At 45.1% G+C, this 14,296-nt stretch overlaps 3 protein-coding genes across 3 annotated transcripts; all 3 read right to left on the bottom strand.

The window, feature by feature from the left end:
* Window positions 1-269: 269 nt before the first annotated feature.
* On the bottom strand, window positions 270-1,337 carry LOC128707498 (carbonic anhydrase 7-like). Its single transcript, XM_053802451.1, has 2 exons — window positions 1,262-1,337; window positions 270-1,162 (listed from the first exon to the last, which is right to left on the bottom strand). Exons 1-2 carry the CDS (start codon window positions 1,335-1,337, stop codon window positions 270-272), a joined length of 969 nt encoding a protein of 322 aa, XP_053658426.1.
* Window positions 1,338-2,974: 1,637 nt separating this feature from the next.
* On the bottom strand, window positions 2,975-3,922 carry LOC128719968 (carbonic anhydrase 2-like). Its single transcript, XM_053813611.1, has 2 exons — window positions 3,859-3,922; window positions 2,975-3,768 (listed from the first exon to the last, which is right to left on the bottom strand). The coding sequence occupies exons 1-2, from the start codon at window positions 3,920-3,922 to the stop codon at window positions 2,975-2,977; spliced, it is 858 nt and encodes a 285-aa protein (XP_053669586.1).
* A 3,534-nt stretch (window positions 3,923-7,456) lies between these two features.
* On the bottom strand, window positions 7,457-8,680 carry LOC128708159 (carbonic anhydrase 13-like). The gene is made up of 2 exons (XM_053803120.1): window positions 8,605-8,680; window positions 7,457-8,511 (listed from the first exon to the last, which is right to left on the bottom strand). Exons 1-2 carry the CDS (start codon window positions 8,678-8,680, stop codon window positions 7,457-7,459), a joined length of 1,131 nt encoding a protein of 376 aa, XP_053659095.1.
* Between the last annotated feature and the right edge of the window lie 5,616 nt (window positions 8,681-14,296).

Raw genomic sequence — 14,296 nt, forward strand, 5'->3', positions numbered from 1 at the left:
ACGCAATTCATCTAGATTCCAAACTTATTGTAACATATATATCTAAGTAGCAAAGGAACAATTATTTGGTACGGATACCCTTCGGGGTATTCAGCACCCAACGGTGCACGTGTTCGCTGCAACGCAACAGCTACGATCGTGTCGACAGATGATTTACGCCTAACAGTATGCAACCCGGAAGCCAGCATGTCGCTGCATGCATGCGAACCGGGGCTGCTTTGTACGATTACAACTATATAGTAAAAAAGAGCGCTCCAGAACTCTAACATCTAGTAGTAAAACACCCGACGATTGTTCTGCGGTTGAACTGGGCGGTAATTCAGCGATATCGGTGCCCCGTTCGTACCAATCAGCGAACGTAGCCGGTTCATTTCTTGCTCCGTAACCGCTAGCCGCTTGGCCGACACGATCCAGTTGACCGTCTCGAGGCATGGGGGCGTCGTAAGGCTACCCTCGTACGAATAGTACGGCCATCCCATCGTACCGACAACGTTCAGCAGCGTGAACGCCCGACTAAACGGTATCTCAAGCGTCGACTTCGGTTGACGCACCTGCGGCAAGAAGTTTGCCCACGAGTTCAGCGAAAAGCTGGACGAGCTCGGTACCACTTCGTACAGGAAACCGACCACTGCTAAACCATCCACTTCCGCTTTCGCCTTGTCGAACGAACTGTACAGACCGTTGTAGAACACCAGATGCAGCTCCAGCGGGAAACGGCGTTCATCGAGCGTATGTTCCGATCCTTGCGTGTTGTTCGGACCCCAGTGGAAGTGCATCTGCTCGAAGAAGTACACCGTCTTCAAGGGTCCTCCCCGCATCATCGGTCGCGTCCGGTATGTCCAGTGGGGAGTGAACTTCACCGAGTAACCTTCATTCTCAGCGGTAATGGACGAGGGCATATTGGTCAGTCCGACGATCTCCAGCGGCACCTTACGGTTTACGACCAGCGCCCCGGACGTGACGATGTTTATAGGACTCTGGTACTGTGCACCACAGGCCGGCGCTACGATGGGCCAGTTCGGTGGACCAAGCGCATCACTTAGCGAGTACGTCCAGGACGGTGCGCTGGCTTTACTTGCTTTCAGTTCGTGCACATCGAAGTTGATATCGTTCGGATGTGCTGTCCTTCTGCCCCACACGAACCCATTTTCTTGCGGATAGTCTGCGAATAAATTCGGGATGAATATGAATACCAACCGAACCGGTACAGCATACCACCACGCGTACTAGCAACTAGAAATGGTTGGTGTAAAAGCATTACCTCGAGCGAACACGACCGGTTGACAGGCTAATAAAAGTGACATACACAGTGCACTCATTGTAACTCCCGTACACATGGAACGGTACCGTACGTAGGAATTGATTTGTAGTAAAACCACCTTAATGCCCACTCAGCCACTAACTGTCCGAAGTAAACACAAACAAAAAAAGCACAGCAAACCCCGAACGACCGGACCACGCCTCGTTGTTCTAGCGACCTATTTCAAGATCCGGGTTTGCCAAGACCTTACCCTAATGCCGAACCGACACTAATGTCAATGCGCGTTTTGTGTGTCCCGCACCGGTGGAAAGCTGCACCGTTTCTGAATGCTGCCGTCCTCCGGAAGCCTGTTTTTAAAAGAACGTTCTAAGTTGGGGGGCACTGTTGCTGCTGCTGCTGCTGCTGCTGCTGCTAACAAAACAACCACAGCTACTACTGCAGGAGATAGCGTTAATGCGATAGCATTACTCCAGGAGTGGTGTTAAAGTGCACGGGACGCCGACACTTGCTGTGGCCGTTAGCACTTTGTTAGTCGTTGCATACCGCTTGGTGGGTTCGGATTTGGGCAGCGACCTGCTTCTTTTTCGAACAGGGATGGCTACACATGACAGCACTGCATTTCGCGTGTTTGCACTTTGCCCAAATGACAAATGACCTTCAGCAAAAGAGTGCTGACCGGAGGATAAGCAAAAGTGTGCCGTGTGGTCAAAACTTCGTTCCGGAAGTCTTGGGATTTTTGGAGTTTCTTTTATTATGCTGGAAGAAAGACAGCTTATTGTGCGCATAAACACTAGCTACGCCGCAAGGTCATTTCTTGCTGACCTAGTTACGGACATGGACATTGCTAGACAACAAAACATTGGTTGATGGACATCAGCTGGATCACGACAGCATGATCTTCACACCTTGGAAAATTGGATCTTTGATATTAAAGCATAAAATAAAACAGCGCGTTCTTCCATGCAGAATGTATTTGATCGTATATGAGAGTAGTAAAATGTGCGCGGAGTGCAGTTTTTCCTTTTTAACGCCTAATTCTATAACCCTTCGTATATGGACACAGCCGTTGATGACGCGTCGAAAAGTCGGGGCCAGGTGAAATGTGTCTCTCGCTTTTTCCCAGCCCCGCTACCAACCGCTCCATGCCGCCACGCCACGCCTTGCTCACGCGCCCACATCGCAATGTCCGAAAACCCGCGTTGATTAATGGGGTGACCGTGAAACGAAAGCCCTCCCTTATGTAGCGATTCTGAGCGCACGCCTCCCGGAAGGGGTCAGGGAAATGGAGGACGGGTGGATGGAAGGACGGGAGCAAATGGGAGTAAGTTTAGCTATGTGACTATGAGCAACATAACCAGTTTGTCGCTCACCAACTGCACGAACTATTTTCAACCGAGTTCCGTGTGGTTATTGTTATTGCTGTGATCTGTAGATTTTACTGGTACTGTCTCCCTTATCCCTTTTTACCGCCGTTTTTTTTTTTGTTCACCCTAGCACACACTAACACCCACACACACACAGACACTAACTTAGCCGCCAAGTCTCCGTGGTTAGAAAGACGAGGACTTTAGACATCCGCAAACGTGCAAACGGTGTGCTGGTGGAGTTCTAATACTGATAGTACATATTGCGGCTCCAAGGTCCCGGGGATATTCGATACAAGCGTTTGGAATCGGTGCGGAATTGGGTGAAGTTAGGGGTTTGGAGCACATTCTAGAATCCGTAACGCACCACCGGACGCCCGTTTAGTGGCTGCACCGGACGGAAGTTGTCGACCAGCGGTTTATCGTTCGAGTCGCGCAAGTTCCGCAACTCGTCCAGATCCTTCTGCGCGATCGGGTACGTACCGTCGCGCACGATCCACGTGACACTTTCCGAGCAGGGCGGTGTTGTGAGACTGCCCGCGTACGAGTAGTACCGCAGCCAGGTGCCACCCGCCACCGAGCTAAGACTGAACACTTCCCGGTCTTCGAGCGTGATCGTGCTACCGGCGGGCCGGATTTTTGGCAGTGGCCGTGCCCACTTGGCACCCGGCTTGACCTTGTCACCGCCGATCTCGTACAGCACGCCGAGCACGGCCAACCCGTCCTCGTGGGAGATAGCCTGCTCGAACGTACCGTACTCCCGCTTGAAGAACACGAAGTGCACCTCGGCCGAGTACGCCATCCCATCGAACGTGTGCTCCGAACCGCGCCCATTATCGGCCCCCCAGTGGAAGTGCATCTGCTCGAGCACGTACGGTGCGGCAAACGGTAGCGGCCCACCGAGCAGAACAGGCCGTTCGCTCTCCGTGTTCCAGGTGAACGTGTACTGTGCGGTATGGCCATTGTTGGTCACATTGATCGAAACCGGCTTGCGGGTGCTGCCCTCGAGCAGCAGCGGTGCCGCATGGTCGAGCGAGGGCAGCGTAGCGTCCGAGCGCACGATATCGATTGGGCTCTGGCGCATTCCGCCACAGTCCGGATCGGTTTCTGCCCATCGGTCCGGGTCTTCGTAGGAGAAATCACCTAGAATAGCCCAAACAATAATGCCGGGAATTACAGTTTGCTTGTTTTTTTTTTTGTGTCGCACCAACATTTTTGCCACCAGCTACTCACCATGTACACCGCCGAGTGCGCACAAGGCAGTAAAAAATAGTCCATAGTAGTGGTGTTTGCCCATTGCTGTTGGAGAGCTGCTCTACTAAACGGCGTTATTGTTTGATGAATGTGTGTTTTTTTCCACAGCGTGACAAAATTGGAGAAAAACGCAACGTGCAGTTTTTGCTCCTTCGCTAAGCGCACTCACTCACAATTGATCGGTCGGTGCAAATGGGGTACAGTTTATGTACACAAAATTCGATGGGGGCTCATTTTTCCGTACCGGTGGTGCGAATTGGTTGATGGAAAACTGTTGATCTTCTTCCGGTTGCTCATATGCGGCCTCGCTTACAGTGTGGGTGACAGCGTTTGAGGACGATACAGGGCTTCACACCATTAGTGTGATTACAGCGCTAGATGAAGATAATGTATTGTTTAGCATTTAGAGCTTACACTTTTTATTGCATATTTTTTCCCGTGCATTAATGTAGCATGCATTATTTTTTGTTTTGTTGTTTGAATAACTTTTAGCAACTTATTCATACAATGCGTCTGAAGGGCGTGTATTTTTTTTAAAGGATGCTTTCAACCAGTGCAAGAAAAAACAGCACAATGTGAATGGAAACCATTTGAAATATATTTGCTTGGGGACAATGCCGCACTTACCTTAACATACGAATCATTTTGTTGTGGAAAAATGTTAATTGAAATTGATTTTTTTTTAACAGAATTATATTAGTCTCGCTGCAAAATACATGTCATACACTATCAGTTGTGACAAAAAGCTGGGGGAAGTTCCCGACTATCGCAACAGATGCATCTTGCATGATCGCTCCGGAACCATTTTGTAACAGCAATTAAGATACGGTAGCAGCACGTGCTACACAGCATGCATGCCCTTTTCGTCGTATGCAGGTTGGTTGTCCTTATAATCAGTCGGAAGTTCGTGAAGCGTAATTATATTTGTAAAAATCCCCCGTAATTATATTTATAAATTTTGTATTTAAAAAAAAATTAAGTTCATGGACGCATCTTCCGGTACATTTAATGACGGCTGGGACGGTCGATGATGGATCGCAAATTGGCTATCATCAATTGGCATACTGGAAAGATCAGCAAAATTTTATTTAATTTAAAGAACAAAATTAGCAAAAAAGAAAATAAATCAACGAACAATCTTCATGTCACTGGATTGCTTAATTATCGTTTAATGCTACACTGCTGCGGGTACATATGTTGGCGTTTGTATCGAGGACAGCGATAAGGTGATCATAGATTTTCCAATATTTGCCGTTCCTTACGAACGCACCTTAAGCTAACAGTACACTACCTTGGTACATGGAATCAATATGAGTACAAGAGTAAGGTGATAAACACTAACAAAATAAGGCTTTTATTTCATTCAATTCCTTGATCTTGTATATATCGGAATGGTCGTTTAATTCATATACTTTTCAACATAATATATCTTATTTTCTTATTGTTTTTGTTTTTTCTTATTCTTATCGATACAACAACTTCATGAGATCTAGGTCTGGCCATTTCTGGCTTTCTTTGACTATATTTATCCGTAGCCGGATAGTCAGCATTGCGCACGGAGGCTTAGACCGGATGGGATTTTGTACCGGTCCTGTCATGTAAAGACCAACGCCACAACCAATACACCACTGTTGTTGCTATCTGTAATTAAATTTGATAGTTTTAATGGAGGATTTGGGGATGGAATTTCCTCTTCTTAGCTTAACGATAAAGATTTTTTTTAAGGTTAGGGTTTTATACTTGCGTTCCCTCAACGACTGACAAAATTAAGATTAAACTTGAATGTAAGTATACAAGAAGCAAGATCAATGTATTAGCGTACCTACTATTTGTCAAAAATAAAATCAAAATATAATAAACCTCCATGTATCAAACCATCTGTTTCATTGCATCTGAATTAACGTTGGGGGATTGAATATCTGATAATGGATGTTTGAATGTTCTTCACTGAAGCCTTGTTAGATATACGCTGGAATTTGATAGTATTCCTTGGTCTCCTATCTAGAAGACAAATTCTAAACACAGTCCTTGGTCAATGCCTGCATCCTTCGTATTAACCTTAATGATCCTTCATTATTCATCGTTCATAGCGGTCGGTGGTGTATTGGTAGCGATGCCGATTTTCACACGACAGAACCGATCCAAAATCCCATCTGAACCAATCCCCCGTAGCAAGGACTGACTACCCGGCTATATTGTAACATTAAGTCTAGTAAGCCAGAAATGGTAACCATGACCTAGTAAGGTCGTTAAACCAAGAAGAGAGAGAGAGAGAGAGTGAGAGATTGTATTCACTCGCAGTTATATCATTCTTGTATACGAATTACCGGTTCATATGATATGTGATGTAAAATAATATACATTAGTCATATCTAATAGATCTGATCAGTTTTCTGATTGTAATGTCTGCGAAGTCTAGTCTGTCGAAGTATGTGCTGTCCATACTTATTGCTATTTGTGTAATGTATTTGTTTGCTGATGATAGTTTATTCCAATTACACAGTTTTAGAAGTGATTAAAATCAAAGAAAACTAACAATGTAGCAAAAACTTACAGCAGCTGTCATGAAACATCAGAAGAAGGTTTATCGATGTTCAGTGGCTTGAGTCCATTCCAACTAGAGATGAGAATAATCACTCTTTTCAATGATTTGAATCGGAGTCAAAGAGTGGGTTTAAAGATTTGAAACCTTTACTCACTCTTTTGAGATTCATTAAAAAATATTACACTGCATTTATGTTTTTACCACTCTTTTGCGTTTATACTCACTCTTACTCTTTGTGCCGACTAGAAACTCACTCAGGAGTGAGTAAAACTGTTTTATCACTCTTTGGATTATAATCACTCTGTAAGAGTGAGTAAAAGAGTATTATCACTCTTTGGATTATAATCACTCTGTAAGAGTGATGATACTCTTTTACTCACTCTTACAGAGTGATTATAATCCAAAGAGTGATAATACTCTTTTACTCACTCTTACAGAGTGATTATAATCCAAAGAGTGATAAAACAGTTTTACTCACTCCTGAGTGAGTTTCTAGTCGGCACAGAGAGTAAGAGTGAGTATAAACGCAAAAGAGTGGTTAAAGGAGTCATAAAAACTCTTCGTGCTGATTTATATTCATTCACTCTCTCGAAGGTTTCAAATCACTCACTCACTCTTACTCAGCGTGCACATCTCTAATTCCAACGTCAACAAAATATGTTCGACTATGTATATCAAGGATAAGCTACTTTACTTCGTTTCAATAACACAAAAAAAAAGGGTTTGACATTTTTTAGAGCACCCTAGTATATAATTAGTAATGGTAATATTTTGTATTTAAAATGGTCAGCACATGATTTATGCAAAAACAGAACCTCAGCACCATTCAAATGCACTGGATAAAGATATATGTATATTTCACTAATGTATAATACTTAGTTCACTGGACACGCAGTACGTGCAGGTGGTAACAATGAGCAGTAAAACGCTTGCTAATCACTAACGATGACAATCCTTTGGTATTTCGCTACGAAAAGGCGCTGTTCAGTTCAGCTCAGTCAGTACAACGTCAGGCTACGTCAGTAGTACGCTTCAGTACAGGAACACCCGACGATGGTTAAGCTTCTGGACGGGTCGGAAATTGTTCACCATCTGTCCGGTCGGTGATTGCAGCCATCGGAACTGCTTCATCTCCTTCTCCGTCACCAGCAGCGGTTTGGTGGACACGATCCAGGTTACCGTCTCTAGACACGGCGGTGTCGTAAGACTACCCTCGTACGAGAAGTAAGGCCACTCCACATCCCCGATCACCTCGTACAACGGGAACGTATCAATGAACGGGATCGTGTACTGGCTGTCCGGTGTGACGACATTGCGCAAAAACCGGGTCCACGTGTTCAGCTGCTCGTCCAGCGAATGTTGATAAATCTCGTAGAACAACCCCACCACGGCAATACCATCCACCTGTTCGCGCGCCTCCTGGAACGACTCGTACAGTCCGTTGTAGAACACCAAATGGATCTCCATCGGGTAGCGCTGGTAGTCGTACACGTGCTCCGAACCCACCGTACTGTTTACACCCCAGTGAAAGTGGAACTGGTCGAACAGATACTTGGTCTTGAGTGGACCACCACGGAGCACCGGACGGTCACCGGTGGTGCGCCAGTTGTACGTAAACTTCGCCGAATGTCCATCGTTCTGCAGCAGTATCGTCTGTGGCAGATTGGTTTGTCCATCGAGACGTAGCGGCCGCTTTCGGCTCACGAACTGTGCGCTGGTCGTGTTTAGTAGGATCGGACTTTGGTACCGGCCTCCACAGCGTGCATCTACGCGGTACCAGTGCGATGGTCCATTTTTGTCTTTCTCATTGTACGAAAAGCTTCCTGCAGCGGCCGGTGCGCGAGACTTTTGCCGCTCCAATGCCGGTTCATTTGCCTCCGCTAGGTCCGCTTCGGGATCGGGTGGAAAATAAAAGTCCGGGTTCGAGATGGCAACCAGCTTCGCTCGACGCTGATCTTGGTTGAGTGGTTGAGGACCGGATGGTTCGTACTCGTCATAGTAGGCTGGATCTCTGGCGCTAGTAAAAGCGCCTGACCGTCTGGTAGGATTGGCTCGATAAGTAGAACCATAGTTTGGTACGTTCAATCCTGCAGGAGAGAGACACGAGGGATTGGGACGATATTAAGACATGTTAGCACCATTAATGGGACTTTTTTTGTTGTTCAATTCCTGCTACCTACCTCGACATGGTCGCCAAGACATAAACATTAAAAAGTTCAGCAGAATCAACTGCCCGTGCCATTTGAGTAGCTGCATCTCTGTAACGTCAAACATTGGATAATAGCCGAATTAGAATTGAGATGTACAGTACACGCTTTATATTAGAACACTACTTCGGTTAGAACTTATGTCCGGCAGGTACGTTCTGACGACCTGCGTGATGAAGGGTAAAGTGCATACTGTTGATCTTTGCGCTTGCCCTCCGCTACCCAAGCAAACATTCTTAAAAACATAGCACGTGATGTTCATCACCACGGATCCCGACCACTCGGCATACTCGCACCAGCCACCTGATAGCATGGTACCCGTGCGAACTGGACCGCGCCAATGGCCCCTTTTTTATGGTACAATGGTTCGCGGTGCCAGTGTTTGAGTTGCCAGCGTTCTTTACACCACACTCCAAGGTGGAGGACGTTATGCGCGTCGTTTTTTTTTTGCTACTCGCCCACCGGTGAAACATTGACCGATGTAGCGTTGGATAAAGTAAACTAACCGACAAGATACGGCCGATCAAGTTCAAGGTCTCCATTATCAGACGACCGGTACATTATTTTTGGAGTTTTTTTTATAGTCATTATATCCATGGATCACTGATCGTCTTGTCAGAAGTTTGTTTTGAGACAAAAAAACGATTTCCGTTACGCATGATGAGAGTAGAATTGAAATGATGTTCATAGAACGATCTTCTTGAGAAGTTCTTCAAATTTCCGATGAAATATGGATTATGGAACATTAAAGATTCATTCCAACATAGAACTTCTATAGAAATAAATTATTAAATGACAAAGAAACAAGTGATATTCCACTTATTCATAGTCCTACGATCGTAAGCTGACGAGCCCATTATTTACTACCAGACTACTACGATGAAGCTCGAATTATTAGATGCTACGAATATAAGTATTTATTTAGTCTTCATGAATATTACGACAAGTTTGGTGGGAAGAAATTCGTTCCAGAGGAGATCTTCTAGATACCTTCTCCTTACATACCAGGCCTTCCAGGTTTTAGGGCAAACTAGATCACGTATCCAATCGGGACTATAAACTAGGTCAATATTTAAATAGAAGATGAAGAATATAAATCTTTCTCCGGGGCTTTACACGTTTATCGAGATCAACTTTCAAAGTCGGAGTAGAAAACACTACTAGGCAATGTACCGAGGCAGATCTGGAATTGTTTGCACCTTCTGTTCTGTTCTGTTCAGACAAGATTTCAAGGATTCTAGGAAATCAATCCGGGCGCATTCTATATCTATTTGAACTCTGCACTGTCCCATCATGCTCACAGTAATTATTGTTTGACAACCCAACAACACCACCTCGTAACACTTGATTACTCCAAGACATACCTCAATTTGCTTCAATTTGTTTCACACAATTAATCAATTTGGTACGTTGGTTTTCCTCCTTTACACCACAGCTGCACCACAAATGCTATTCACTTTCGGTTCGCGTTAATTACCTCACAATTTGTTCGCAAAATAAGTAAATGTACCGTAAAAACCGTGTTGCTTTTCTGCTTGTTTAACCCAACGCGCTGGGCTACGATCGGCTAGAAGCGGCCACTCTCGGTTGCGATCACGGTTGAAGTAAGTTCCCCGATTCTTTTCGCTTGTGCCGACACATACGACAGAACGTTCCTTGAGTTTGAGCGATGTATTCTTCCTTGCGAAAAGCAGCCGAATGAGCAACCGGAACCGAAAGCGTGTAAAATTCCCCTTCAAAGGCTGCACCGTGCTGCAACCACAGTAACGCACGCACGCACGCAACTGCTGGACGCGAGGCGCGAGTTGCCGGGCCGAGCCATTTTCGCTGATCGGTGGTTCAATTAAATTAAATCTCCCTACTCCAAGCCGGCGTCAGATCTGCGGGCTCGATTCACCTTCGCGATGTGTGCGAAGAATGATGAATGTTCCCGCGAACCGAAACCGCAAATCTTTCGCACCTTCACCCCTGCACCACACTCAAGGTTCGGCACCCAAGCTGTGTACGGTCCTATTCCGCAATTTTGCAAACCGTGTGTCGATTTAATGTTTGTCTAGGATCGTTTAGGGAAAATGTAGGTTTCCAGATGTGGCTAGTTTGATCAACGCGGCCGAAAGGGGTCAACCGCGTGCACCCATTGGGGTGGCAAGCTGACGCGAGACTAATCGATGATCATTGTTGTCCATCATCATCCGTATCGTCATAATTCAAATCTGACCGACTTCGGACAGCACAATGGCCGATGGAAAGCGTTGATCGCGGTGCCGACCCTCCGGAGGGATGTGCACACGTTTTGGAACCATTTATGCCCGACCGCGGATACTTACGTAACGGACTTCATGTGGTTAAACTTTCGTTACAAGTGTACGCTTGCACTGGCTGTGGCCTTTTACTAACACACCAGATGCAACGGCGTACGAAGCGCATCTGCGTATGGTTCGCGTGCTTGTTTGTTTACAGCGGTACCGATGCTGCACCGCTGGGTGAATACGCTATGTTTACAACGGCACGCGCTATGGTTTTCATTCATAAAGCTAGCGCACACAACACTAAACACACGGCATAGGCGTGCGACGGCACTCCGGCTCGATCGACGGTGGGAATTTCAACACCGCGCGTTATACCACACTACTTACCGGTTTTCAACACGCGACGCACTCCGTGCTGCGGATCGTTTAGAATGAAAGCGGGAAGTTCGCTGATAAGGTGCGCGTCACTGTACCGGTGATTCGCCCAACCGTGGCCTGTCACCGCGTGGGCCAATGTTTGTAAACTTGTTCGCGACGGTACTTCTTGATGTTTTGATCGAGACGCTTGTGCACACGCTGATGTTTGTTGGTTGACGCTTGTCGCCGGATGGTAAGTGAGCACTTGCCGGAGGTTAGCACTCGATTGAGCTGCCCTTCCAGTACCGGCCGGGACTTAAATAGTGCGCAAATGGGCGCGTAGCCGTAGGCCGGGTTCTCCACGTTCGACTGTGCAAGGGCCCGAACGGTTGGCACGTCTTCCCGCTGTTGGTAGGGAATTTTCGGGATTTACTTTTCCCGGCCGGAGCGATCGGCGGCTAAACAGACCCATCCACAGAACGATCACGAATGAATTGATGTAAACAGCTCATAAACCGCTAAACCCATCCGTTTGCTCTATTGCACTCTTTTGTGCAGGGGCTTGTCCCGATCACAGTTTCCTGGTGACAACAGTTGAACGTTGGAACGATTGAACCACCGTAACCGCACCTGCGTCCACCGTAGTCAACAGGATGCAGCATTAACAACCCATTACCGTGCACCGGCACCAGGTTCGATAACGAACCCAGCAAAGCATGCCGACATTCTTCAACGACACCATCGTGCAATTGGTGGAAACAAAAAATGGCTTGTAATTAAATTAAAATTAGCCTGCCCTGTGCGGCGCTTATCGTCGAAGGAGTGCATAAATGTGCGTCTTCAACCTGACAATGTAAACCGGTCCGCAAAACATGGACCCAGCGTGTAAATGATTTGTTTTTTCTTCGACGACTAATCTGTGTTTCCCAGTGCTATTGACTAATAGTAGTACGATATCATAACGCACTGTCGATGCGTGTTGTTTTTACGACCGCCTGTCTCTGCTTATCGTGGTAAATATGTGCGAAAAACATTGAATAGTACATGTTTTCTTGGTTCGCTTGATTATGCCCTACCAACGACTGACAAACCGGTTTCAGTAGCTGCGGCAATTGTTAATGCTTTAGACTACCTCAAATCAAACAGCTCTTCCCAAAATTGGTTTATGCGAAATGGAGAATTGCAGTTCTTTGCTGACATCTTCCCGAAGATGTGACTCACGGTATTCCCGTACGAGATACGGGCATGGAATGTAACGTTTTATACTAGATTTTTTGCAGTTCAATTTATAACATGTAATCTAATTGCAGTGGCAGACTTCCCGCCCCCAGTTAACGGCTCAGTAGAAGAGAACGTGAATCATCGGGACGTGCGGCCAGTCTTTAACAAGCGGTCGAGTGCATCTAGACACGGCGTTACAGCATGATTGATTCGTAGCGTCGTTGACGTAATTGGAAGCAATATGTTAGAAATTCCCTCTGGGGCCGCATTCGCTCTCCCGATGGTTCTTTACTCGTGTGGATTTTCACTAAAGTGTCACCAGATTGGTGTGGTTAGCATGTTTGGTTAGTCAGCGTCGCGAACGATTCGGGAAACTCTAACACAAAGTTTAGAATTCCTGTGGGACTTAATGTCAGCTGCCTGGACACACAGTAAATAAACCGTTCTGTGGCCTCGAAAGTGCACTGCCGAACTATTTCCTGGTGCATGCAAAAAAAAAAGTACTCAATCTTATCGGTGGTGACAAATCAAGAGCAACGGGAACCAGTTTGCTGACGATTCGTATCATTATAGTGATTTTTGCACATCGACCCCATGTCGCATCGGAGGTCAAAACGCTTGAGGGGAACCGTTTTGCACGTGTGGGCTAGGCTAGGTGTTAAATAGTATTCAACTTCTCAATGGAAGTCTGCTATCACGGAACCGTGCCCATTACAAATGTCCATTAGCCATTCGTCTCGACCAGGTGGGAGATATTTTTTGTTATTTTAAATGCATACGTATGACCAGAAGCGGAATGACACGTAAACTATAGACAACTTTCGTTCGAAACCCACGAGAAATGGCACGCATTGTTACTGCATTCATTTTTCCATCCTTTCTTCTTTACATCGTTACAACGTGCATAAACAAACAGGTGGCTTAATAAAACAATTTATTCGTTTGTGAAACGTTTTCGAATATCAACATCGTTGTCTTGTTTATACGCGTAATTAAAATAACAGTTTGAATAATTGTTTAATACTTACTTATCGGGTAACACAAGATACCATCTGTAGCATGGGCTTGGCAAGCTTCCTTCCTAGCTTCCACCTTAAATTCTGTTTTCTTTCTCCGTCAATTTAATATGAAAATTATTCCAACATAGTGCAATTGCATACTTTCAGGCGCTTTTACGTCAAGACACAATCAAGAGGAACGCTCTGATAGTGATGCGGCTTTAGTATTATTAACAGCTATATTAATTAATCGTTTACTATTCCTTTTATTTAAGTTACTTATTCAATAAAGTATATAATGTATCGAAAATGTATCAAGAAAATATAGTCCATGATTTAACTTTCTTCAAACATGAAATCTACTCGAATCTTATGAAATCATCCTGAAAATTTATTAGAACACTGTTATATTATTTTAACTTGAAATCTTATATCCCTTCAGGATAATAATGATAATAATAAAGCAAAGAAATAATATTTAATCACGTTGCTAACTGCACTCCATGCTAGGGCTAGTTATTACCAGTTCTCAAATAAGTAGTAATACATAAATGACCAAAATCCAAAAACAAAGAATACTCAAAAAATTGCTATGAAAAATGAAATTGATGACTAAATTTCAATAGAAATTATTGAAGTAGATCTAAGGATTATGTTGGATATTTACTCAAAAAAAGTACTGTGGATCGCATTAAGTGGAGATCGCACATTGGTAAAGTAGTCCAGAGATCTCTTCGCATGATAAATCGAGGTCAGGTAAAGACCCAGATGAAAAGCCCTTCCTTGCATCTTTACTTCGCAAAGACACATAGCAAAGCACCTTCCGTAAGAAATATCCAA

This window comes from Anopheles marshallii, chromosome 2 (assembly GCF_943734725.1).
Source record: "Anopheles marshallii chromosome 2, idAnoMarsDA_429_01, whole genome shotgun sequence".
In the NCBI taxonomy this organism is placed as follows: domain Eukaryota; kingdom Metazoa; phylum Arthropoda; class Insecta; order Diptera; family Culicidae; genus Anopheles; species Anopheles marshallii.